At 43.8% G+C, this 27,021-nt stretch overlaps 1 protein-coding gene across 1 annotated transcript in view; it reads right to left on the reverse strand.

Moving 5' to 3' along the window:
• Nucleotides 1-763: 763 nt before the first annotated feature.
• The window catches only part of add3a (adducin 3 (gamma) a), a 52,915-nt gene continuing 26,657 nt past the window's right edge, over nt 764-27,021 (reverse strand). The window contains exons 8-15 of the mRNA XM_031563600.2: nt 26,634-26,732; nt 25,077-25,250; nt 21,171-21,422; nt 13,681-13,797; nt 13,151-13,234; nt 11,233-11,326; nt 6,969-7,064; nt 764-4,551 (exon numbers count right to left, since the gene is read on the reverse strand). Of these exons, the coding sequence (XP_031419460.1) occupies nt 4,301-4,551; nt 6,969-7,064; nt 11,233-11,326; nt 13,151-13,234; nt 13,681-13,797; nt 21,171-21,422; nt 25,077-25,250; nt 26,634-26,732 (1,167 nt within the window). The 3' untranslated portion in view covers nt 764-4,300. The remainder of the gene's footprint in view (nt 4,552-6,968; nt 7,065-11,232; nt 11,327-13,150; nt 13,235-13,680; nt 13,798-21,170; nt 21,423-25,076; nt 25,251-26,633; nt 26,733-27,021) is intronic.

Consider the following 27,021-nt stretch of genomic DNA (forward strand, 5'->3'; position numbering starts at 1 on the left):
TGTAAAGGTTAATGGCGCGGTCCCTGGAAGACACAATCAGAAGTGTTGATAGTCTGTCGGGATCAGCTCATAATTCTGTATAAGTATATAAGGAACACGTTTGTGTGTAAAGCGCACACCTTCCTCGTGTTTAGTGCAAGCATTCTGTGCATTAGGTAAACAAGCCTTCTGTGCATTAGGTAAACAAGTACAACTGAAGAACTCTGCTCTACCTCCTCAGAGGAGTGTCACTCTTTGGTAGAGGGAGCGTTGTGATGCTCTTTAAAGAAACCAGGTTATTTCCTTGCTCCATCAGAGATTTGAATTGTGTTTCCTTCACAAGCACCTCCTGTAAACTTTGGGGGTTACAGTACAGGATGGACAGGATCAGCCATGTTAAGAAAACCAAAACAACCCCCACCAGCAGATTTTGGGTTAATATGCCATGTCGTTATACATTTAATATGTGTTATACACTTAATATTTACTGAGATTGTCAGGATATATGTTTGATCTTAAATCAGGAAAGCACCAGTGTATACAGTTAATGCAGCACGTCAAAGCAGAGCACCTCTTCCGTCACGTCAAGACTCAAATATGAAATGTAATGAATATAAGTGCATCCCCAATGGGAACAACCCAAAGTAAACTGCATGGAAGGTGTCTGAAATGGTGTTTGAAGGTATGAAATGAGTATGTGAGGATATAAAACTAGACTTTGTTTCCACCTGTTTCAAAGGATGCCTTCAGTTCAACAGAGTTGGCAAAACACAGATGGCCATGCTTGTCTTAAAATAGTTTTATTTGTGAATTTACACTGATTAGCAATACATCTAAAAGCAACTCCATTAGATAACCATTTATATAAGATTTCACATATCACAGATAGGCTTGGCTCAAAGTTGCATGCCAAAGCTAATTTGTATTTTTTTTTTCTCCTTTAAAACAAAAGTGATGGAAAGACAGGCATTAGTAGAACAAGGTGCAAACGGTCAAAGAAACAAACAAAAAAAAAAGCTTGAGAAGAAAGGAAAAATGAAATAAAACGAGAGAATGCAATGCACATTCATTCATCTGCCATTTTGTGCTCGTAAATGGTGAGTAAAAAGCTTTGTGCTCTGTAAACTATTTTAAAACATACTGCAGTACAAACGGAGGACTGAAAGCTTAAAATAACTTGCAAAAGGGAAAAAACATGGTATGAAAGAGGAAAAAAAAAAAAAGTAGTACAACTGGATCGATTTTAAAACATGTTAAATGTCAGGAACGCCTTTCTTCACTTCCCGACTCGACCCAATGCTCGTCCCACCCCCACCCTGCCTGCCTGCCTTATAAAAAATTCAAATGTTTGCCTCCATCTCTGGCCCCGGCTTTGGCGTTCGACATGTATGAGATCCAGCCGGGGGCCTCCTGAAAGCCACATGCTTATTTACACAGCTTACATGTCCTTCGCTCCACCCCACCCCGTTCCCAACCCCCCACCCCATCCCCCTGCCCTCTGGGTCCAAATCCAGTACTTTCACATTGCTGGCTGGGATGTCTCCATTGCTGGTTTGGCCTGCCCACTCCCAACCCACTGACTGACCAACACTGATTTAGAGGATAAGTGACAACCTACTTTCTTTTTTTTTTTTTTTTTTTTCTAATGGTAGAGTTCACTCTTGGGTCTCTGTAATCTGGACGAGCTTTTGGTAGATTATTTTTTTTTATTTCCAGAAAAAAATTCAATCAGCATGAAGGATCAGATGGAGGGGAAATTAATAAAGTGTAACCACATCTCTCCCAGTTGCCACGGTCATTCATTTCATGTTTTCATGATTTGAACCCCATCCGCTCAAAATAGTACTTGGATGTGGGTACAGTGGGACATAAAAAACAAAACAAAAAAAAAAAAAACAGTTGAAATGACAAAATGGCAGCAAACAAAAACAAAGGGTCTCAAAGTAACCATGGCGACAGAGAGAAGTCTGTGGCCTGGTGTGGTGCCATTTCATTGTAGTGACTTTAACGTGTGGCTTCCACGTCATGCAAGTGACTCGTAAGAGTTTGATAGTGGTCTCGTGACCCTCCTGGTCCCCCTTACCCATCTCTCCCTCTCCCTCACTCACTCACGCACTCACTTTCTCTCTCGCTGTAGAACGAGCAGGAAGATTGTAGCTCAACCTTTGTCTTGCAATTATACATCCAAAAAAAAAATGAAAAACAACAACACAACAACCTTGATATCTGTATGGCTCATTGTAGGAAGAAACACGCACAGGAAATGGCACTCCGATTCCGTTCGGAGACCAGAGACTCCTGCTTCACACCTCCTGGCTGGTGCTTCCATAGTGGTGGTGAATGGTGACGGGACTGCTTGTTTATAATGCACTTTCATATGGGATTGAGATTTTTGTTTTGTTTTGTTGTTGTTTTGCTCTACATAGTTGTTAACAAATACATATATTTAATATAATTGGATGCTTAACACACACACACACACACACAAAAAAACACTCTCTGTCTCTACTCCCTTTCCATACACCTGAAATGTCGTTCCCCAGTTTCTCAAACTTTTCATCTCGTCTTTGCATCTTCTCTGCTCCTGACACTTTCTATCTGGCCTTCCCCGCACCTTCCTTCAATGGTGAAACCGCCTACATGTACGAGTTTGTGTTATACACCATTAGAAAAGTGCAGAACAATTAAAAAAAAAAAAGAAAAAAAAATACAAATACAGAATCAATCATTAATTCAATGCATCCAGTTATCATATACCTCCAATATATGCAGTTTTATTGTCTGAGCTACAATGCTGAGGAGCTCGGCATCACTGTAGCCATATAAAGTTCAAAGAGAAAGAGAGAGAGAGAGAGAAAAAAAATGTTGACCATTTTAACTTTCAGTAAAAGCATAGAAATGGAGTAAAAACTTAAAAGCATCTAGCAGGAAACCCCACTGACTAAAATCAGAGATGAATGTTTTTTTCTTCTTCTTAAAACAAAAAAAAATCCAAATGCATGATGTAAAAATGATGAGATTCCATTTCACTAAAACGTGATTGTTTCTTTTTTCCATTTAGTTTGGCAAGAGGGAAAAAAAAAAAAAGTGGGGAAGCTGATTAACGAGACTATACAGGATTGTGAATGAAGTCAGAGCGCAACAAGGATGTGATCCCAATTCTGCCTCCAACCGAAGGACCCTTTATGACCTTTTAAAGGTACAAACCCATTGAATCTCTCTCGACGAGAGACACGGGTGAAGACAGGGTAAAGACGGAAAGAGCAGACAGAGGATGAAGGGTATATAAGAGGAAGAAAACACAATAAATCATAAATCCTGTTAAAAAAAAAAAAAATGTCTCAAACTGATTCCAGTGACTTTCGCGTCTGTGGTGTGGTGTGATCGCTCATCCTCTTTCGCTTAAGGAGAGACGAGCCCAGAGCACAGGGGAAGCAGACCATGATTGACAGGCCTCATAAAACAAAATGGCTGCCAGCCACAGAGGATGAGTTCATGAATGCTACATCGCCGTGCTGTGCAGCTTTGTTTGTCGGGCCATAGCGCCCGCTAACTCTTAAGGCCAATCATTACGCAGAGGGGGAATCACACAGGTGGAGTTTAGTTTACCGGCTGTTATCCTGTTATTGAAATTAATCTTCTTACATGATTCCTCATAAAATTCATCTTCTTACATGATTCCTCAGAAAATTCATCTTCTTACATGATTCCTCAGAAAATTCATCTTCACTCATCTTTCAACTAGAGTGATTAAAATCAGCATTTTTTTTGTTTTGCATACAGTGGTGGGATTCTTTTCTCTTTTCACAAAAAAAAAAATTAACTTTACAAAAAAATTCAATGACTTAAAAAAACAAAACAAACACAGACTGAAGTAATGCGAAACACACAGAAGAGGGAGAGAGGACTCAAAACAGACCCGACCGGCTGGAAAGTGAAATGCTGACGACAAAAGGGGTAGAATTTGTGTGTGCGTGTGTGTGTGTGTGTGTGTGTGTGTGTGTGTGTGTGTGTGTGTGATCTCTAATAATAATAAAAAAAAAGCTACCAAATGAACTGTGAAGAGTGGTGGAAAGTTCTTGGCATACAAAGACTGGAAGAAAAAAAATCAAAATAAAAGCTTCACTGCCACAGGTCACACCCACTACACACATTTCAGATTCCCATGCCTGAGGAATCAGCCCGACTCCTCCATCTCTCTCTCCCTGCTCTCTGCTGCACTCCTAATCTCTAAAAAAAAAAAAGGTGTGACTAGGTCGTCCGAAAAAGACAACTTGCCTTCACCTCACACCCTCCCTTCCATCCATCCCACTCCTCCCTCTCAAGCTTCCACCTTCTCCTTCTTCTTGTTCTTCTTGAGGAAGGACGGCGTGCGGAACTTCTTCTTCTTCTTGTTGGGGGACTTGGAGGGTGAGCTGTCGGGCGAGAGCGCCTCCTCGATCTTCTCGCCGTGCGGCGGCTTCAGGCTCTCGGCGCTGGTGGTCAGCTGACTCATGCGCTTGTTCAGCTCCTCCTCCTCGTTGCCGTTGTGGCCCTCGCCCTTCCCGTTCAGCAGCACGCCCGTGTGGTTCTCTGTGTGGTCGGGAGAGAGAACGGGGAAAAAAAATGAATACGGAGTGCATCTGGAATGAGAGAGACGTTACAGTTTTCCCGACCTATAGACTTAAACTACACTGAAATGACCACGACTAGGACTACAAACTCAAGCTACTCATGATGTCTTAGCTGTAAGGTAGCACCTCAGGCTAACATCACACCCTTCACGACTCACTTGAAATGCGTAAAAATATACTCAGGGCATCTGCTTTCATACTCCACATATATTTAAGCATTTCAAGTATCTGCTTCCATATTCTCCACACATTTCTATTGTCTGAATTAATATCCTTATACCCTTCTGCGTATCCCCAGTGAAGTACTTCAAATCCTCTACTCTGCTGATACGGTTCTGTTCCTGCACGGATTAGGGGCAAATTACCAGCGCACGCGAGTCTAAGCCGTAATTGAGCCGAAGCAGTGGCTACGTATATGCATTAGCGCCTTCATAGTATCATAGTACCTTCTACAGTATTATGCTCTGTGTATTGAAGTTCTCATCTCAATGGGGGCCACTAGTGCTTTTCCTGTACAACGGAGGAGAGGTGCACGAGGCAGAAAACTTGGGAAAAATCCTTTCATATCTAATGAAAATACAGAATTGACATAAGTTGGATAGTACTGTAACATAATACTTTGTAATAAGTGGATATAAACTGACATTAATGTACTATTACTGACAATTACAACTGAGGAGACTGTTTTCGTATAATGACAATCTACTAATCACCACACTTGTAAATGTTCTAGCCTCGTCTTGTTCCGTCGTCCAAAAAAACGAAACAACCACAGATCATCCGTGACCGCAGAGGACGACGGAAGGGGACAAAGAAGCCAGGCCTGATGACACGCCGTCGACAATTACTACAATGGCCGCCCCTGCTTATCTACAGCAATCAAATCAATTGTCACTAATTAAGAACAGACACACTGAATTATGTAGGAGAGACAATGCCCTAAGGCTAACTCTGTAAGCACTCTGTTTCACAGCTTGAGATGTGTCTCTGATATTATGCTTCCTGTTTACAAAAGGAGTATTTATATTATTTCATTACTTCATATTGTGACCTTTCAAAACATTGAAACAGTGAAAGACCCACTTGAGAGCCACTTGGAAGAGGGCGCACTGATTAGATCCTGTTCTGTTAAGAGGGGGGTCAACTAGGGCAAATAATGTCACTGGTCATGTAACCGAGAGAAAGAGAGAGAGAGGCAGGGACAGAGAAAGAAGAAGAGAATGAGAAGAAAAATGGAAATAGAAAGAGACTGACTGAAAGAGAAAGAGAGGAGAGAGTGAAAGAGAGGAGAGAGAGAGAAAGAGAGGAGAGTGTGAAAGAGAGGAGAGTGTGCCAGAATCATGACCAATAGGCTACAGGTTGAACACAGAAACCATATAACCAAAAGGAACAAGCCAGAAGGTACCAAAAAAGGAAGAAGTGCAGAGCTGAAAAAAAAAAAAAAGCAGAGAGAAAGGAAGAGTGCACTAAACCCAGAGAGGAGGGAACAGGATGTACTTCCTCCTGTGCGTCTCAGGGCTGCCACCGCTCGGCGCGGTCCCTTTGATGTGTCACAATGTCACAATGCCACAGCGCCACATCAAAGGCCGTTGCACAGCAATTGACACCCCTCGTTCGGGTCGCTGGCTTGAATTGTTTTGACCCCGAACCGTGTCATTAATAGAGTAGAGCTACAGTGTGTTTGTGTTTGTGTCCTGAGCCTGGTTGTGTGTGTGTGTGTGGGTGCACACTTGTGTTTGTGTTTGTCCTGAGCCTGGTTGTGTGTGTGTGTGTGGGTGCACACTTGTGTTTGCAGAGGGCTCAAACACAGGAAGTGAGACAAACCTCTCATCCTACCTATATTGATCCCTGCTTCTGAGCTGCCAATTAAAGGAAAGGTTTGCCTGATAGACTGGGCCTTTAGACAGAAATACCACTAACTTTGCCATCAGAGAAAAGGGTTCTTAATTCCTCTCCTTGCGAAGATTGCGCAACTATTTCAGTTCGACTCACAAAGATTCGGACACACTCAAATATATATATTTTAGGAAGTGCTCTGCACTCTCTTGACTCAAAAAAAACCAACCAGTCTAGTGTCAAAAGTTTATACCTCAGCAAGCACTTCTGCTTTGTGAAGCTGACTACACACAGTTGTGTATGCTTTGTAGAGTTGCACTGAACTGATTTTGTAGTTTTTAAAACTACTTCTTATAAAAAATAAAGGGCTTATCATTAAGCCTTGTGACCTGTGCTATGTTTCAGTAGAAAAACACACAAACACATGCAGTTACACACACAAACACAGACATGCTCGCACACATCTAACCACACACGCTCTAAAGCACACATCGTGAGTAAATATCTAGAGGACCCAGCCGTTCTGTCCAACTCCGATACCTTCTTTAGCAGGAGTGATTTGTGGAGACTGAGGCAGGGAGAGAGACTGGGAGAGTGTGGACACGTCGTCGGAGGTTAGCTGGTCGTGCTCACCATCTGCAGGAAGTGAGGAAGGAGGGTGGGGGTGGGGGTGGGGGAGCAGGGGTGAGGGGTGAGGGAGAGATTAGTGAACACACGGGTTAGAGACACAGAGAGAGGAGAGAGAGAATAGAGAGAGAGAGAGAGAGATTTTGTGTGTACTGTCAGAGAGAGAGAGAGAGAGAGAGAGAATAGAGAGAGAGAGTTTGTGTGTACTGTCAGAGAGAGAGAGAATAGAGAGAGAGTTTGTGTGTACTGTCAGAGAGAGAGAAAGAGAGAGAGCGAGAGACAAAGAGAGGGAGAGAGCGAGAGAGAGAAAGAGAGCAAGAGAGAGAGAAAGACATGCACATTCACAGCGGTTGTGGTTAAAGTCTGCTCTGATGAGCTCAGTGGATGCAGACTGTGGGTGTGAGTGTGGTTTTGTGGGGGAGATGACAGAGGGAACCTTTCAGATGCAAACGAACACAGATTATGAGAAGACGATCAACATCATGTGCTCGGAGAGGTGTGTGTGTGACAGGGTGTGTGTGACAGGGTGCGTGTGACAGGGTGCGTGTGAGTTCGGGGAAAGGGGTAGCAGGGCAGGTCAGTGACAGGATTAAACATACGGATTGATTGATTTGGTCTTGATCACAGACTATGGCTATGAGAACCTATGAGCCTGAACGGTTTGTGGCGGTGGAGCTTGATGACGCCGGCCCCAGTATTTGGGGAGCATTTCCTCCAAGGGAGTAAGGGCGTCACATCAGGTGCAGACACAGAGTGGATTTGGACTAGAGGACGTGGCGGCTGCGTGCCCATTCCAGAGATCTGGAGTCGAGGAGGCGGTGGATGTCCAGCTCACGCCGTCAGCATCACAAGGGCACAGGAGGGCCAGCTCAAACTGATCAATCCTTCAGACCTCAGATCTCTCTGTTACACGTGCTGATGGCAAGAATCCAGCTCCTACACTCTTAGTGTGTGTGTGTGTGTGTGTGTGTGTGTGTGTGTGTGTGTGTGTGTGTGAGAGAGAAAGAGAAAAGTAATTAGGCATGTTTATGTGGGAGTATCAATGGACAATGGTATCAATGGTGTGTGTGTAGCAACGGAAAGACGACACATCTTTGTGATACTGTGTGTGTGTGTGTCAGAGTGTGAGCAAGCATTTATATCTGTCTATGTATAGAGAGTAGAGTATGCATACACTAATGGCATTAGTCCATCTCCTACTCTCTGTGATTGAATGTGTGTGAGTGTGGGATATTAGAGAGAGTTTGGTGTGTGTATGTGTGTGTATCGCAATGCAAAGGAGCACACACACACACACACACACACACACACACACACACACACACTAATGGCATCCATCCATCTCCTGAGCGCTTTGATTGTGTGTGCATGCGCTACTCAACATTGCTACACACAAACACACACACACACACACACACACACACACACACACAGAGAGACGTTACTAATGGCCACCATGTTGACCCCGAGACGTTTTCCCCATACATGCTGTATTGATTTCCCCCTCTGAAAGGCTCACCTCCCTGTTGATCTTATAATTACCATCGACTGAAGACCCCAGGGGTCGAATAAGAAGCCTTCACACACATGACAAATTTCAGACACATGAACAAACACACACACGTGCACACACACACACACACACACACACACACAAACACACAGATCCATTCACCCTACAGCTTTACTGTATAGGGCCTGTGTGTGTGTGCACGTGCCTGTGTTTGGAGCCAGGCAGTCATTTACAAGGGCTATTGTGTGATTGACATGACAAAATGGAGGCCCAACCAAACGCAATCGATGTGTGTGCTGAATCCCGGATGTGCAAAGGTTACTGTGGTGGCGTACTCCTTACACCTTTCTCAAAGACCATCAAAGCATTCTCGGGTGTGGCGGCCGTTCAGCACGAACGGAATCTCGGTAGAGATGGCCGCTGGAGATGAAAGCTCAGAGACTCTACGTCCGGCCAGGTTTGACTCTGGAGGGGGGGGGGGGGGGGAGGAGGCAGCCACACAGAGACGTGACGCTAGGACCAGGCAACACTAGACCTAGTGCGTCAAACAGGCCAAACTGGAGCCAGTATCTCCAAAGTCTTCTTTCAAGCCTTTTTTTTCCCTCATTTGTTTGTGCAGTGTGTATGAGGAGGCATCACAAGACCTCATGATCAGACGATTACAGGAACAATGCCACTGATAAAAGCCTTCGGGGAGGGTGGGGACCCACAGAGAGAGGAACTGTGTGATCACATCGGGTTCATATGAGAATGAGCAAATGTGTGCGAGTGCAAAATTGTGCGTACTTTTGCTGGTTTCTCCAACATTGCCTATCCTACCTTTAACTGCAAATTCCTATATACATGTACCGTAATTTCCGGACTATTGAACGCACCTGAATATAAGCCTCACCCACTGAATTTTTTAAAAATAATTATTTTTAACATAAATAAGCCGCACATGTCTATAAGCCGCAGGTGCCTACCGGTACATTGAAACAAATTAACTTTACACAGGCTAAAATGAATATCAAAAGTAATACAATAGTGATGCATTTTATTAGTTTTGCCAGTTACGATAAGTGCACTGTTGCTTTAAGAGAGCACAGTTGCAAGAGTCAATCAGAAGCTAGAACGTTAGATTGAAGACAGCGAGATAGAATAAAGACGCTAGTTTGAAACCAGTGAGCTAAAGAACTTGAAAAGACTGGATTTGTATTGTTGTAAACTTTTTTTAAATTTTCTAAAGTGTTTTGAGTTGTGTTCTGTCTACGCCGGTAGACTGTGGTTATTTTGACATTAGTTAAGTTATTGAGAGATACTGAGAAATCGCGTGGAGCTAAGCATCCATGCGGCTGCATCCATGCTAGCATCCTAGCTCCACAAAGCCACTGTAAACACAAAGCCACCGTATACAGTCACAGGTATCATAATCCATAAATTAGCCGCGTCATTGTTTAAGCCGCGAGGTTCAAAGCGTGGGAAAAAAGTAGCGGCTTATAGTCCGGAAATTACGGTAAACGCAAATTCCTTTACATATAAAAGCGACATACATCCAAGTGTGACAATGCATGAGTGGTAGTGAATAACCTCTCTCTGTTTGCTATTAAAGTGTTTCTATGACTACCAGTGGGTGACATCTGATGACACCGACATCATTATTTGCAGGTGATATGTGACCTCATTATCTAACTGCTTGACTTCTGACCAACCTCTGGGAGAATGACCTCCGACTGAATCTCTCTTGACCTAACTGGCTTCGGGTGGCTGTGGCCGGTGAATCCTGTTACTGACCAGTCCAGCCCTGAATTCTGGATGAGGGAGTAACGCTGTTTCACCTCGGGTGCAAGTTTCTGTTTTCAGGCAAAGGTGATGTCATGCGCTGGTATCTGTGTTTTGTGCCTGAATGAGTGGCGTGGTCTGGCGTGGCGTGGTGTGGGTTACTCTTCACACATAAACCTATTCTCTGTCTAGGTGCAAGGTCTCCATTACCCTGACCTCCACTGAATTGAGTCTGTGCATCATTTATATGAAGGTGTGTGTGTGTGTGTGTGTGTGTGTGTGTCCTTCAAAGAAAGAGAGACTCCATATGTGCACTTCATCATGGGTGTGGGCACATGTGTGCTAACATCATGGATTATATTGATCCAATTCATCTTTTTAAAATAAAAGGCATCGCTTTAGTGGACTGGGTGTGCTACTGCCTTTGTATACACATGTCACAATCATTGCATTTAGTACCCATTCCTGTATCTGTAAACACTCGGTGTGAAAATGTTCTCCCTTTGTATATGTGATTTATGTATGTATGTCCGTGAGGTGTACATGTGTATAAGCTACTGGATGACCTAAATTTCCCTCGGGATTAATAAAGTATCCATCTATCTATCTATCCATCTATCACATGTGTACATGGATGCATGCATACATTTCAACGTGTGTGAATGTTTGTCGCATTTTCTAATCCCAGGAAAGTGCATGTACTGTATAGGCAGACAAATATACCCAAATGTATACTTAGAAATGTGTGAATATGAAAAAAAGTGTGCATTCAACTGAATGTTCACATTAGTGTGTTCGATCTGATAATTGTTGTTACACATTCTGTGTGTGTGTGTGTGTGTGTGTGTGTGTGTGTGTGTGTGTGTGTGAGAGAGTGTGTGTGTGTGTGAGCGTCTGCATTACCAGTGAGGTGTTTGCCGTCCACGTTGTCGGTCTGCTCGCTGAAGGGGTTGGGAGGCAGCGGCCCTGTCTGCTCCTCATCGTCTCCTGTGTAAGGCTGAGGAGGACGGGACAGACAGACAAGACAAGACAGGGGAGGAGAGGACAGGAAGGGACACAAACAGTGGGACAGGACAGGACGGGGGGAAGACCAGAGAGGAAGAGTCAGTTACTATGAGTAGCAATAAACAATCATTGTGATAATGTCTTCTACTGAGAGAACACACACCTACATCTACGCACACAAACACCCACTCTTCATGCTAAGAGCTAGTGTGAAATCTCACACCACTGCACACTGGGTCATACACACACACACACACACACTCATGTCAAACACATGGAGGTCCACGTTTAATTACAAGAGTAACTGAGTGACAAATCACGAAACTGAACAGGATGAGAAGTGCACTACGGAAATAAAACGTCCACATGCGTCAATGTGCGTCACACTCAGGGACAGACAATGTGACCCACTCATCTTCAACTTACAACCTCGCATAACTCTGGATTCAGTATGAGAGTGAAAACTAGATACAAACAAGTGAAGACCTCATGCTATGCTGTGCTGTTCGTTTAAGACAGAAACTACTCCACTCAGGAACAGAAAATAGACGGTAAAACTGGGCTGCAAACAACATACACAGTGAGTCGTTTACCTTTCCAGGACCCTCACCCTTCAGACACAACACACACACACACACACACACACACACACACACACACAGATTGCAAGAAGAGAAGAACAGGGAGATGTTTCTCTTATTTAAAGTTCATTAAGAAACATGAGCAGTGCTTTCTTTGAACCGTTTCATGTGCATCCAAGACCATCAAATGCCATTGGTGCCCTGTGGCATCACTGACTACTGTAAAGCAGCACCACCTTGTGGTGAATATTGGTACTGACATGTCAGAGCATCAAAGGCCATGATGCTTGCTAGCTGTCCTCTAAAATATAGTACCACATAAATACTCTATAGAGTCACCAGTATTCAAAGGCATCTACCCAGAAGTACAAGGATGCATACAAGTTACAATCAATCACCTGCCTCTGGCTTAGTTCCAAACACTGCAAATAAGACTCGGAAAATGTCCTTACAACCCAAGCAGTACATCATTTTCACCAATTCCCAAAGCTAGCTTCCTTTTACTCAGTAGTGTGACATGAACTTGCTAACTGATGCGATACAACATATCATCTATAAGCTATGGACCATCCCTGACCAAATTCACACAAACATCTCTTTAAAGAGTACTTCACCACAATTGCTTTGACCAAAATCAAAAGCGTTACGGACACATTTCCAAACGAATCACCTGCTCATGAACGCTAGATGAGGGATTGGAGCAGCATGAAAGCCTCACACACAGGAAGCACTCGTCTGACCGTGATGGGTCTAAACACTCCTGCGGGTGATGGCGTACGATACTAAGCAAACTCCCCACACCGACCTTTAGGACATGATTTTACTTGTGCTCACATCCCAGACCTCGGAAGAAGCAATCTACGTTAGAGTATTACGATCCACGCAAAGATCAAGGTTTTAGTAACCAAAGTACACCCACACAGATGCAGAACACACGTTAGTGTCAGGTGTAGAATAATCTAATTCTCATGTAAAGTAGTATTTATTGTTACACCATGCTTTTTTTATTGCTCTTAGCTTGACTGTTCTCTCCCTTGTACGTCGCTTTGGACAAAAGCGTCTGCTAAATGACTAAATGTAAATGTAAATAATCTAGGAGAATTCAAATCCACCCTGTTAAGAGTTGGAGTAGCTCTCAGTATGGGAAATGTGAAATTGCAGGCTCAAGGCTACTGGTGTCCCATTGAGAGAGCAGATCTCTTTAGGACCCAGAGGGGCGGGACTCGGGCACTCACCGGCGGTCTCTCGATCACGATGCCCGCCAGCTTATGGGACTGGGGCCCTGCTGTTGTCATGTCGTATCTGTTCTGTTCCCGGATCTGTGTGGGGGGGGGAGAGAGAGAGAGTTAGAGAGAGAGAGAGAGAGAGAGAGAGAGAGAGAGAGAGAGAGAGAGAGAGAGAGAGAGAGAGAGAGAGAGAGAGAGAGAAGGTCACCACAATAATAATAATAATAATAATACATTTTATTTCACAGCGCCTTTCATGTCACTCAAGGACGCTTTACAATTTAAAACAGGAGCAAACAAATAACAAAACAATTAAAATTAAAAGTGCAAGTAAAAACAGCATGGCAACTACAGTGAGAATGCAATCCTGAAAAGGTGGGTTTTGAGAGAGGATTTGAACTGAGGGAAGGAGTCAATGTTTCACAAACAGACAATCAGACACTTCAAGGGGGGGGGGGGGGTAATGTGACACACAGTCAGGCTTGTGATTGGATGGTGAGGGGATGAGAGGCGGTGCTGATGAGGCGTGAGGGACTCACTCTGTTCCTCTTCTCCTGCACCTCATGGGGGTTGGTGTTGAGGGGGATGAACTGGTTGGCGTCCTCGATCCGGATAGGGGTACCGCTGCTGAGGCTGGAGTCTTCAGATTTCATCCACTGTGGGAGAACAGTTATCATTGAATTCAATTATATTACATTATATTATATATCATCATACATCTTCTTACAGACTAAACAGCAGAACAACTACTTTCACACCAGCGCTAGAGAAATGTAGAATGTCTAATGGCAGACAGATGCTGGACATGGTATGTTAGCTTTAATACATACTATCTTTGCATGGATAGTGCAGTTTCCTCTGTGGCCACAAGAGGGCAGAAGCACATCAGAGTTATAGAGGAGATGGCAGCATCAGCTCTCTATTTGCTTTGGTCTCGCTTTGTGTCAGCTGAGATTGTCAAAAAAAAATGTTTCTCAACCTCAGCTAGGAACTGTAAGATGAACAGCCACGTCACTGACTGATCTAAGAGCAGTCGGTCCGAACAACTTTACTTGTGACTCTGGCTTGTTTGTCTTTACAGGAGACTGAAGACACCCTTAAGGCTATGGAAACTGTTGAGACACACTTGTTTATCTCTGGTCCAGTGACACCCACACAACAATATAAACACACAGTGGTGAAACTCATTGTTTACCCCAGACAAGGAAGTAACAAACACCTAGCAATGACTCTCTCCTGCCTTTTGTTTTTCCTGGAGACAAACAAGCTGAGAGAGACTCAACTGAGTGTCATTAACAGTCAGCAGTGAAGGCGGCAGTGACGCAGTTCTTTGTATTTTGTTGATTTCATCAGTATGGAAACACAACACACAACACTCTCTCTCTCTCTCTCTGTGTGTGTTTGAGTCTTCTCTGCATTGCTATGCAAACTGAGAGTATGTTTCAACTATTCCAGTAGCTATGGCACTGGGCTACTGGGTAGGTGCCAACTTCACTTAATCAAATAGAAACAGGCATCGCACAAAGCCAAAAATGTAATGTTCATCAATATCTCTCTTGTATATCAATCATCCTTGCCTTTCAATGGGGCTTCTGTTCTGACTTCAGGGCTTCAATAATGCCAAAATGAGACACTAGCAGTTCTAACATGTGTGTGAGTATCAGTCTCTCAGTGTGTGTGTGTGTGTGTGTGTGTGTATCAGTCTGTTAAAGAAAGTATTAGTATATTTTATCATGAATGTCTTTTTGTTTTAAGGTTTCTTCCAAAATGCTGTGTGCCCTGCTTCTCCATGTAGATTGGACTTTGGAAGACAATTAGCAGAGTCAAGAATGTTAACCCAGAAACCTAACGTATATGTTTACATAAGATAAGGAATTGGGGGGTTGTGGAATGTCTTGTTACTGGGCAGAAGTAGAAGGTATCCTAAGTGCATCCCAGAGTCTTGACTGTCATACTGTGTAAACATTGGTTAATAAAAGGACTTGTTTTCAGCACGGCACGTCAGACAGACTTAAGGTGTCTGTCTCCGTCGGGGCCCGTTCGAAAACCGTCCAGTTCACTTATATGCTGGGTAGTGTTTTTAACCTGCTAACTAACTGTTGAGGGTCTTATCCCTGACATTTATTGGTCCTTTCGAGCCGGAACCCAACAACACCGACCGCCTGGGAGCAGACTTCAGGAAGCCGAAGACAAGTGCACGTCCTGCCGAGAGAAACCATCGGCAGAAAGTCCCACTTAGTGAATTCTACGTGGGCCGGCGGAGAGGGCTCTGCATCCAGGGAGGCTGGTCTGACGGGGATCTGAAGCAAGGTTGAACACACAGCATGATATGAGTAAGTAGCATTAGCCTACTGAATTAGAACAGACTAAAAAAAGAGATTCGAGTTCTCTTAAAAGCGCTAGTTGTGAATGGATGTACATGTGTGAATGAGTGCGTGAATGGAGTAAGGAAATTAAGCAAAATTAAAACTTTGGAAAATATCTGAGAGTACAAACTCCAAGGGATGGTCCGGATTGATTTATCAATCTAGAAGCTCGGCCTCCGGATATTTTTCATAGACTCAAGAGAAGTATTTTGCTTAATTCAAAAAAAAAACTCACCATAATTAATGAATATGAGTGTGACTAGAGCAAGTGATTAACAGTCTAAAAACAGATAGAACTCTGTGGTACAAACACCAAGGGAAAGCCGGACATATTTTTGTCTAGAAGCTTGCTTTCCGGAGTCTATATCTGACCCATTTGAGGTATTCTGTTTTAATCCAAAAAAGCTCGAAAATGGGTAATGAATATGAGATGGTTTGAAGAAAGTAAGAAGGCAAGATGGTTTTAAGAAAGTAAGAATGAGATGGTTTGAAGAAAGTAAGAAGGCAAGATGGTTTTAAGAAAGTAAGAATGAAAAGGTACGTGGAAAGTGAGAATGAGAAAGTCAATGGAAAGTGAAGAAGAAGATTAAAAGAAAGTGAGGTTAAGTGTTATTCTTGTAGAGAAAGAGGGGTAAAACTGCAGGCTTGATAAACTGTATTAGAGATTTTACTGTGGCCACGTGAAAGACTCTATACATTTTATCTGCTTTGTTCATTTGCACGCACTTTTTAGTCTTAAGTGCGTGAAGGGGGAGTTACTAGAAATTATGTAAGACATAAATAGAGTTGAGCATTTGTGAATGAGAAATTGGGATACTGGCATAGACAGACACTGCGCACGCGCACAATCCATGTGTCTCATTGAAATAGCCACCAGTGACTGTGGCTGAAAATAAACACAACTGTAAGAAGCTGAATGCTATACTTCCAGAAGGATTATAATCCTTTGTTCAAACGGATAAGTGGCTCATTCAGAACTTACTCATTGTGTTTCATTAACCTTGTTTGTGAGTCAGAACGTGCTTGTTTCAATTGGTTGAATCCTACGGGCCCTCAAGAAGGCAGGGGTGTGGTTTTTCCAACAACCCAAGATAACCGGTGGTTTGAATTAATTGATTAAGCACGTGACAAGCAACACAAGGCAATAATCAAAACAGAGGGAAGAGGTCTTATTGGATATAAAAGACCTTACATTGTACTAATTTGATTTAACAGCACAGGTGGGGAAGGGACACATTGGAATTGTGATCATCATTGTGTATCATCTAATTATCATTTGTTATCATTATATGATAATGATGGCGATACTGGCTTAAATAAAATAATACAAGTGCAGATCGATTTGAGGATGAGGAATTTTGGTCTGATCAACTAAAAGATCTCTATCCAAATAATCGAATTGCATGAATAGCCGCAGGGGTAGAGGCCCGGAGTTAAGATTAGATTAGATTCAACTGTATAGTCATTTGCACAGAGTACAAGTACTGAGACAACGAAATGCAGTGTAAGCATTTATAATGAAGAATAAAGGAGTGGGATTCAGAATAATCTCAGAGTGCTATAAATATATAGATATTATAGTAATGAATGGAAATAATTCCAGTGTTGCAGGAATTTTAGGAATTATATTTGCAAAAACCTATTGTATGTAAGCTACGTTTTCATTAGTTTCATTAAGAGATTGTTTGGTGCTCCGAGGCGAGACTAAACGTAGATTTGAGGGGGAACCTACCGTTTTAAATTGATATTTAAAACTAAAATAAGCAAGTGACCAGTTGTTGGCATAGTTTACTTGAAGGTATTTTGTGTAACATCTGTGAAGAGAGAGCATTTAAAATTGCTGAGAGCGCGACGCGCATGACACGAAAAAGATCAGATTAAACTTTCTCTCGTTACCTTAGTAGTGCGCCGTCAGAGGGCATAACAAGAGAAAAGTGGAAATACGAGATTGTGATGTGTTGTGAGCTATTGTATGTGCCAAAGTACTGAGTGATTAACATGGCCCGGAATGATTGTAGATTGTTTTTAAAACGTAAGATCGCTAGCAGCTACTTCGACTTTTTAAACAAACCTGTGTGATTGACTGTTGGGACAAAACAGAGAAGCACACGGGTGGGGGCTGTTAGGGGGAACAGAGGACTCAATCTCACACACGCACGTTCTCACACACACACGCACGGTCGTAATTAGAAGGAGAGGAGGTGAAAAGAATAATAATCAGACTACACATATTAGTGTAGCTCGACAGTACTGGCTCTCCCAAATTATGCGAAACCTTTCGTCCTTATGGTTGATTCCAGACATGGATTCATGACGTCTGTTTTGCTTCGAGTATGGGGGATCAAAATGAGACCCATCGCATTTTATTCGACCCAACTCGACCCGGTAGCTCGTGCTACACCATCATGTGTACAAGCAGTGCTCGCGGATGCATCGGCCGTTCACGCGTCAGCAGAAATTGTGCTGGTTCATGAACTCGTCGTTAAAGTATCCCATGCAGTCTTAATGCTTTTATTACCTAGCATATAAAGCAGACAAGCAGGCAGCTGGCCTGTATCTAACACAGGGAACAGAGGATGATGGTGTAGTTAACATGCATCAACAAGCACCCAAAAGTGAAAAGGGAAATTTGGATAAAACTGGGCGACTCTGAAAGATGAGGTATATGTAAGTCCAGATAGAAAACCCATCCTGTTGCGAGCTCGATACAAATGGGCAGCAATTTTTTGAGTCATGGGAATTTCCATGCCTCAACAGGGGGGAGATAAAGACTAGTACATAAACACTGTACAACATATAACCTATTAAAAAAAATAATAATAATAGTAATAATAATAAAAAAAAATTAATTAAATTTTATTTTATTAAAAAAAATTTGTCAGCAATGTGAAATATGCATTCGGCATAACTCACAGGGAAACCTCAGGCCAAAGAGGGGCGAAGTTCCCAAGCCTGATTATCCTTTCCAGGTAATACACATGGATTATATCCAATTTAGCAAAACCAAAGGGCTGGAATATTGTTTGGTTATAATTGATGTGTCTTCCAAATGGATAGAGGTATTTCCCCAGCTCAACCCCAGATTTCCTCACAGTAGCAAAATCACTGTGCAAAAGAATAAGACCAACTTTTGGTGTGCCACAAATTACACTACAAACTAGGGAATGTAAGAACCCAATACTGTTCGAGTTTTTTTCTGTGTCTCCACAGGTACAAGGCCAGGTGAAGGTGGGAAACTGGGTGTTCATCAAAGTCATCAAAAGAAAGAACTGGTCTGACGACAGGTGGGAGGGACCATGCCAAGTGTACTTGCCACCCCAACAGCCGTCAAGATCGCTGAACGCTCCACCTGGATTCACCTGTCACCCTAGAACATTCAGAACATTCAGAACATTCAGAACATTACCAGGATCCACCACTAGCGTTGAGTAGCGTTTTGTGGCGCCGGCAGGGGGCTAAGTGTTTAAATCTTGGTCGTTTGAACGTCACCTAACTTCCAGGGAGTGCCCTGAGGGTTAGAGATGCTGCTCAACATAGTAGAGGTGTATCTGTGTTTTTTGTTTTTCATGTTTATTTGTGTTTATTGTTTTTCTGTATACATCATATCACTCCGTTATAACAATGTCTAGTCTGCTGCTATTAGTGGTTACTTCAGGAGTAATAATGGGTCTCTGGTCCTCCACAAGTGTAAATGAGAGAATCCATAAGAGGTGGATTTCATATGGGGAACATGAGGTCCTGGGGAATGTTACTCACCTGTATTCTACTAATTCATGGTATAGATATGCATCCATGCAAGCGAACAGACTTGATAAGACTAATTGCTATGTATGTACCTTAATGCCAACATCCTACTTTCACCCTAGACTTAAATTAAGGCTACTCTCATTCCAAGCAACGATCTGTGTTGGAGAGAAGTGTGCCCCAGACAACTGGGGCTACAGTAAGCCATTTTATTATACAGACGATACCCAGGTGCAGGATCTGTGTAACAATACCCACCCACTAGCAGAACTAAAAAACATGCCACAACCTAGCTGTCACCTTAAGTGGCAGTCCATTCCATATTCCTAATGTGTTTTTCTATTAGAGGAACAACGAGAGTAGGCTCTCTGAGACGGAAACAGTGTAATGAAATTGTCATCGATACTGCTATAACTGTCATCAAACACTGCTTCCTCAGCCAACGTCGTACCCTGTCCATAGGAACAGGTCCTTATGTTGAGGTTGGAATGCAGGGCATTGCCACTCTGACAAGGGTACCCCTAAGGTGAGAGAGGTATTGTGGTTGTGTGGTAGTATATTGTACAGTCATCTTCTTCCACACTGGGGTGGCGTAAGCGCCCCCGCCCAGGTCATGGACCATTTTTGTGTTGTTAGTGCTATCTCGCAGGCAGAGTATCTCGTAAGAAGAGATTTGCTGTTGAGAAGCATGACAGCGTGTGGGGGACTGATGTGCTGATGACTAAAAGATTTGGACCACCAGCTCCAAGGTTATTTTGTTTCTGTTTTAGGCCCTAGGAGTAGGAAAAGTCATGTTAAGAATGGCAACCCTTAATTATAGGTTAGAATTGTTTGTTAATGCCACCTTAGTCAGCATGGACGGCCTTAATGATGAGGTCTCGCAGATTCGGCTGATGGTGCTGAAAAATAGATTAGTGTTAGACTCACTGCTGCTGGTGGGGGAGTTTTGTGACTGATATCTGTTGTATCTGGATATTGGATTATATTCATAGTGTCTCTGTGACTGAAGCCTTACAGCAAATGAAGGTTGTTATGTGATGCTTTATTACAAGACAAAGTGGTTAATGTTCCGTGGTGAAATGTGTTTGCTTGGTTTACATCTGGTACATGGTGGTAAATGATGGTGAAAGGTCTGTTCTCTATTGTAGCAATTTGTATACTTTTTGTATTTTTATGATGTGTATTTCTACATGTTTCTAAGTTCTCATGTCTAGTCTTGTATGTACTTCTGTATGGAGTGTACTGTTGTCTGGAACCATCAAGATGATGATGCTTTAGTTTAATGATGTTTATACTAGTGTTATTTTCATGATAAACAGGAGGGAAATGTTAAAGAAAGTATTAGTATATTTTATCATGAATGTCTTTTTGTTTTAAGGTTTCTTCCAAAATGCTGTGTGCCCTGCTTCTCCATGTAGATTGGACTTTGGAAGACAATTAGCAGAGTCAAGAATGTTAACCCAGAAACCTAACGTATATGTTTACATAAGATAAGGAATTGGGGGGTTGTGGAATGTCTTGTTACTGGGCAGAAGTAGAAGGTATCCTAAGTGCATCCCAGAGTCTTGACTGTCATACTGTGTAAACATTGGTTAATAAAAGGACTTGTTTTCAGCACGGCACGTCAGACAGACTTAAGGTGTCTGTCTCCGTCGGGGCCCGTTCGAAAACCGTCCAGTTCACTTATATGCTGGGTAGTGTTTTTAACCTGCTAACTAACTGTTGAGGGTCTTATCCCTGACACAGTCTCTCAGTGTGTGTGTGTGTGTGTGTGTATGTATCAGTCTCTCAGTGTGTGTGTGTGTCACGCTCTCAGTGTGTGTGTATCAGTCTCTTAGTGTGTGTGTGTGAACTGTGTTAAGACTAACCCTAAGTAAAGCCCCCATGGCCTCCCCCCACCGGTCCCCCTCTCCCCTTACCTTGGTGCGTGGGTTGCTCTCGGAGCCGTTGTTCTCGCCGATGTTGACCTTCATGTAGCTGTTGGGCGAGTTGAGCCAGCGGGTCTTCTCTCGCTGCTGCCGCTGCTGGAGCAGCTTAAAGGGCAGCCGCGTCGCAGCGTCCTCCTCCTCGAACGAGAACGCCGTCACCGTGGCCGGGATCTCCACCTCGCTCTTGTGCCGCGGCTTGTCCCGCACGATGGGGTGCCGGTAGGCGAAGCCCGTTCGGTAGCCCTGCAGGTCAGAGGAGAGGAGAGGGATGTGAGGAAGGGCCGTGTGTGTGTGTGTGTGTGTGTGTGTGTGTGTGTGTGTGTGTGTGTGTGTGTGTGTGTGCGCCAAAGCAAGGCAGTGGTTTTAGTGTGTGTGTGTGTGTGTGTGCGCCAAAGCAAGGCAGTGGTTTTAGTGTGTGTGTGTGTGTGTGTGTGTGTGTGTGTGTGTGTCCCACAATGAATGGAAAGCAAAGCTTTCAGGACAAACGGAGAAGGGACAATGGGAAAGTTTGTCATTTTAGAGGATTTCAGATACACATCTAAAATGCACTCTCTTTACAGGAGTTGAAAAGAAAACACCTATGATATAAACGAAGAAATAAACTACAAAAGAAACTACTTCACCGTTTCAACACATTAGCAGAGGGCATTTTGGCCTTTCAACATCATAATGCCAGTGACCGAAAATGACCTCTCTGCCCAAGCTGCATCCAAATCAATAAGAAAGTAGATTAATTACTAAGACGGACCGCAGGAGAGGAGCACACTTGGGACCGAAGGGATTTCCATCACTCTCCTCCTCCGACAGAGAGAGAGAGGGAAGAGTGACGGCAGACTATGGAGGGAGGAAGGGAGGGAGAGACGTGGGGAGGAAGAGATCTATAAACGAGCAATCAGCTGACCGCCTGCCAGATGGATTTCCCCGGGCCTGCCCCAATTAGTGCTCCCTAAGAACTAAGTCAGCTTGGACCGACAGAGAATTATAGAGACGGGGGGGAGGATGAGAGAGAGATGGACAGAGAGAGGAAGAGAGGGAAAGAGAGAGGGAAAGAGAGATCGAGAAAAAGAGTGTGTGAGAGCTCAAGTGAGATATTCCCTGACAGGTGCAGCTAGTTTTCCAGTCAATCAAGCACAGCAGCTGACCTCTGAAAGCACAGGGGCCGTCTGCAACATCTGGCACTGATTCTCAAAGTGCTGCTGTGGACACATCCTCTCTCACACACACACACACACACACACACACACTCTACTGTGACCCAAAACACGCGTGAAGGGTGTTAAACACCACACTGTGACAGATGGCCAGAGGGATTCCGTTGGACACAGGAAGTGACACAGAGAGGACGAGGGGTGGGTGACACAGCCGATGGCACACGGTACTTGTGCCACAGCTTACACAACGGGTCACGCGGCCACCAGCTGTAACGTGTGCCAGCGTACGGGCGGTTGGTAAGTAGATAAGGGCATGTCTGTTTTTATGAGTGGGGATAGGTTAACATTCCCGTAGGGCATTTAAAAAAAAAATTAAAAACCCGAATGCCTGTCAGCTTAGGAGGGTGTTAAAGTCTTTGTTTTCATGCTTCTTGTTTGATTACTGTAAGCTTGTCTGGGTAAGTAATTGCATATGTGTGTGTGTGTGTGTGTGTGTGTGTGTGCTTGCATGATATGCAGGTGTATCTGAGCACATTTCCATCAACAGACCTGTGCAGTGTGTGGAAATATATGCGCAGTGTTTTTAAGGCTATTTGTGCAAACAGGAACATCCAAAAGATATACAGTAAGTGAGTACACCCTTGTGCAGTATCACTTTAACGTCAAAATGAATGCATTACTTCTTAAAAAAACTAACAGTTTGGAGTTTCCATATTAACATTACAGGACCCAAAGTAGGAACTAATTTACATTTAGTCATTTAGCAGACGCTTTTGTCCAAAGCGACGTACAAGGGAGAGAACGCAACTCAACGCAAGTCAGTACACCTTTCATCACAGATTCAAATCTTTTATATGTTCAATACCAGTGTCTGCTGCTCTCTCCTGCATGGGCTTTGTGTTGCTCTTCCGTTCCCTTTAAAATAACCCCAAAGATTCTATTGGATTCTAGTCAGGCGACACACTAGGCCAGGTCATAGTCTTCACTCACTCACTCACTCCTTCTTTCTTTAGAAACTCTGGGGTTATTTTGGCAGTGTGCTTTTGGATCGTTATCATGATGAACGATTCCTTTTCTGACAAGCTTCTGAAGACTGGGAGTCATCCTGTCAGCCAGTATTTTGGAAATCCACAGGCATTCATGGTGCCATCCATGCATGTCATCTTCCCAACACCTGTACAGTACCAGTCAAAAGTTTGGACACACCTTTCATTTTTTTTAAAAGTGTTTTCTTTACTTTTATTATTTTCTACATTGTAGATTTATACTGAAGACATTTAAACTACGAAAGAACACATATGGAATGATGTACTAAACAAAAAAAGTTGTATCTACCATGTAGAAAATAATAAAATCAAAGAAAAATCTTCTCAAAAAATGAGAAGGTGTGTCCAAACTTTTGACTGGTACTGTGTGTAACCTCCCCAACACATGTATGTAATCTCCCCAACACCTGTATGTAATCTCCCCAACACCTGTATGTAATCTCCCCAACACCTGTATGTAATCTCCCCAACACATGTATGTAATCTCCCCAACACCTGTATGTCATCTCCCCAACACATGTATGTCATCTCCCCAACACCTGTATGTAATCTCCCCAACACCTGTATGTAATCTCCCCAACACCTGTATGTAATCTCTCCAACACATGTATGTAATCTCCCCAACACCTGTATGTAATCTCCCCAACACCTGTATGTAATCTCCCCAACACATGTATGTAATCTCCCCAACACATGTATGTAATCTCCCCAACACCTGTATGTAATCTCTCCAACACATGTATGTAATCTCCCCAACACCTGTATGTAATCTCCCCAACACCTGTATGTAATCTCCCCAACACATGTATGTAATCTCCCCAACACATGTATGTAATCTCCCCAACACCTGTATGTAATCTCCCCAACACATGTATGTAATCTCCCCAACACATGTATGTAATCTCCCCAACACCTGTATGTAATCTCCCCAACACCTGTATGTAATCTCCCCAACACCTTTTGTACTCAAGCAGCCCCATACATCACACTTCATGCTTCACGGTCAGGACGTTGCATTCACTGTGGTAGTCCTGGCCAGGTTCATACCAAAACATGCTGGACTCCATCTGAGCCAGACAAATGTATCTTGGTCTCAGAATACGCTCCCAATATTCATCAGGCTTTTTTTCAGGTTTGTAGTTTATTCTCGCTGTTTTGAGCAAGCAAGGTTCTCTTTTTTACCTTCTTGGACACCGTCTACAGAGGTTGACGTTATGCAATGTCCTTCACACTGTCTAAGTGGTCATAAAATCTCATCTCTAAAGCACTTGCCCATCTGTTTCTCAGAGCCGGATGGTGCGAGTAGTGCGCTGGCCATGCCGTCATGAGGTTCTCATTTGTGTGGTAGTGATCACAGGTGTATTCACTTTAGATGTATACTGCACGTATATTTGCAGTCATGTGCGTATTTGCACTAGTTTTCAGGAATATGAGCAACTTTGTGTGGATGTATAAGGGCATATGTGAGTGAGTGTGAATATGTGTATGTGTGTGTGTGTATATATATATATATATATGTGTGTGTGTGTGTGAGTGCGTATATATATATATATATATATATATATATATATATATATATATATATGTGTGTGTGTGTGTGTGTGTGTGTGTGTGTGTGAGTGCGTGTGTGTGCGTGTGCGTGTGTGTGTGTGTGAGTGCGTGTGTGTGAGTGTGAGTGCGAGTGGCAATGTTCCACTCACCAGGTTGTCAAGCATGCGCATGAGCGACTCGAACTCCAGCTCGCCCACCTTCCACTTGTGCTGGCTGCCCATGTTGACCCCGGCCACGGCCACACCGTGCGTGCGCTGGTTGTACTTCTCCTGGTCCAGCACGATCAGGTTGTCCACGCCGCCCGCGCACGAGATGGCATTCACCTGCGGGAAGGAGAGACGGCAGGTCACTTCACCTGCGGTGTTTCTAAACAGGTCACTTCACATGTAAAGCCAGTATCGTAGGCTGTATGTAATGTATTTGGATTTCCAGAGAGGGTAAGATGAGCGAAAAAGAGGGAGAGAGAGAGAGAGAGAGAGAGAGAGAGAGAGAGAGAGAGAGAGAGAGAGAGAGAGAGAGAGAGAGAGAGAGAGAGAGGACGAGTATAGGACGAGACTGTGACGGGGCAATGTCAATCATGGAAAAAAGGACATAAAAACAGTGAAGGCACAAAAACACTACATTTTTACACAGTGGATAAAAACTAACAAAAACACTGTGTCCAACCCCCCCCCCCACACACACAAACATGGAGTCCCTAACACTGTACGTCCCCAGAGGGAATAATGGGATCGCGGCTCACGGACATTTTTCCATAAGTCAAACATGTAACCAGCGGGGGGTGTTTATTTTTAGCAGCGTGAGGGAACCGTGGGTTAGAGAGCTTTGCAGCGCAGATTAATGTTTTTGTTGCACCCTGGCTCCGAGTCAAATTGGGATTTTGTATGCCTATTACATGGAAGGGGCGGAGGGGCGTACACACACACACACCCCAGCCTACTAAATCTGTCTCCCACACTTTATCCCGCCCCGGCGACGGCAGGATGCGCTGAAAAAGCAGGCAGGCACAGTCCTTTACCGTCTTCCCTACGTCACACTTCCTGTTCTCTTCACCGGTCAAGCCCGCCTAATTAAAAGTCCCCCGGCGCCCATTATCAAGGCAAATCCTGAGATAATCCACAGAATGCAGATGTTTTGGGAATGTTATTATGACCGCTGAAAATTTGGATGGTGGGGGAGAGGGAGGGAGAGGGCCAGGCCTGTTTTATGAGGTTGTAAAGACAAGAGGGAAAAAGGAGGAGGAGGGAGGGGAAGGGGAGGGGGGAGAAGAGTGTGGAGAGGAGGGGTGGGGGGGGGGGGGGGGACAGCTGGAGGAGAGCCTGGCATAGAAAACAAACAGATTATATAAAGCCCTCTCTCTGCTCTGAGCCAAGAGAGATGAAAACACAAACATAAACACGCTCTGCATGAACTGTAACGGGGGACATACAAAAAAGGGCCTGGGCTGTTTGCTGGATGAAGGGGAAACAAAGTGATGAGCCGGTGTAAGCAGTGCGTGGGGTGGGGGTGGGGGGTGGGGGAGTGTGGTGTGTGTGTGTGTGTGTGTGTGTGTGTGTGTGGTCGCGTTGGAATACACAGCCTGAAAGTGTGTATATCTAGTCTGTGCATGAGTGTGTGCGTCTATGTGTGTACATGTTTGACTAGATTGTGTGAGTGGAAGACTGGGTGGAAGAGGAGATATATATATATATATGCATGCGTCTTACCTGGATTTCACACGCAAACTGGGCGGTGTAGATGTAGTGAAAGGCCTCTTCGATAGTCTCTCCCAGCGCCACCACTCCATGGTTCCTCAGGACCAGCACCTGCGCACACACACACACACACACACACACACACACCAACCAACTTTGAGTGTACAGGCCCAATCGCTTCAATCATCCCCATAACACCAGTACACTGGCACAGAACCGGCAGTCATCCCCATAACGCCAGCACACCAGCACAGAACCGGAAGTTAATAGGTTATACCTGCCGAGGACACACCCTTGTAAAAACACCTTCATTTTACTTCCATCTTCACTTTATGTAGCTCTTCATTAAGATAAACGAATCTATGCCCCCTAAGTGGCCATCATCAAACAGCAGCTGCTA

Source organism: Clupea harengus, chromosome 26 (genome assembly GCF_900700415.2).
Source record: "Clupea harengus chromosome 26, Ch_v2.0.2, whole genome shotgun sequence".
Lineage (NCBI taxonomy): Eukaryota > Metazoa > Chordata > Actinopteri > Clupeiformes > Clupeidae > Clupea > Clupea harengus.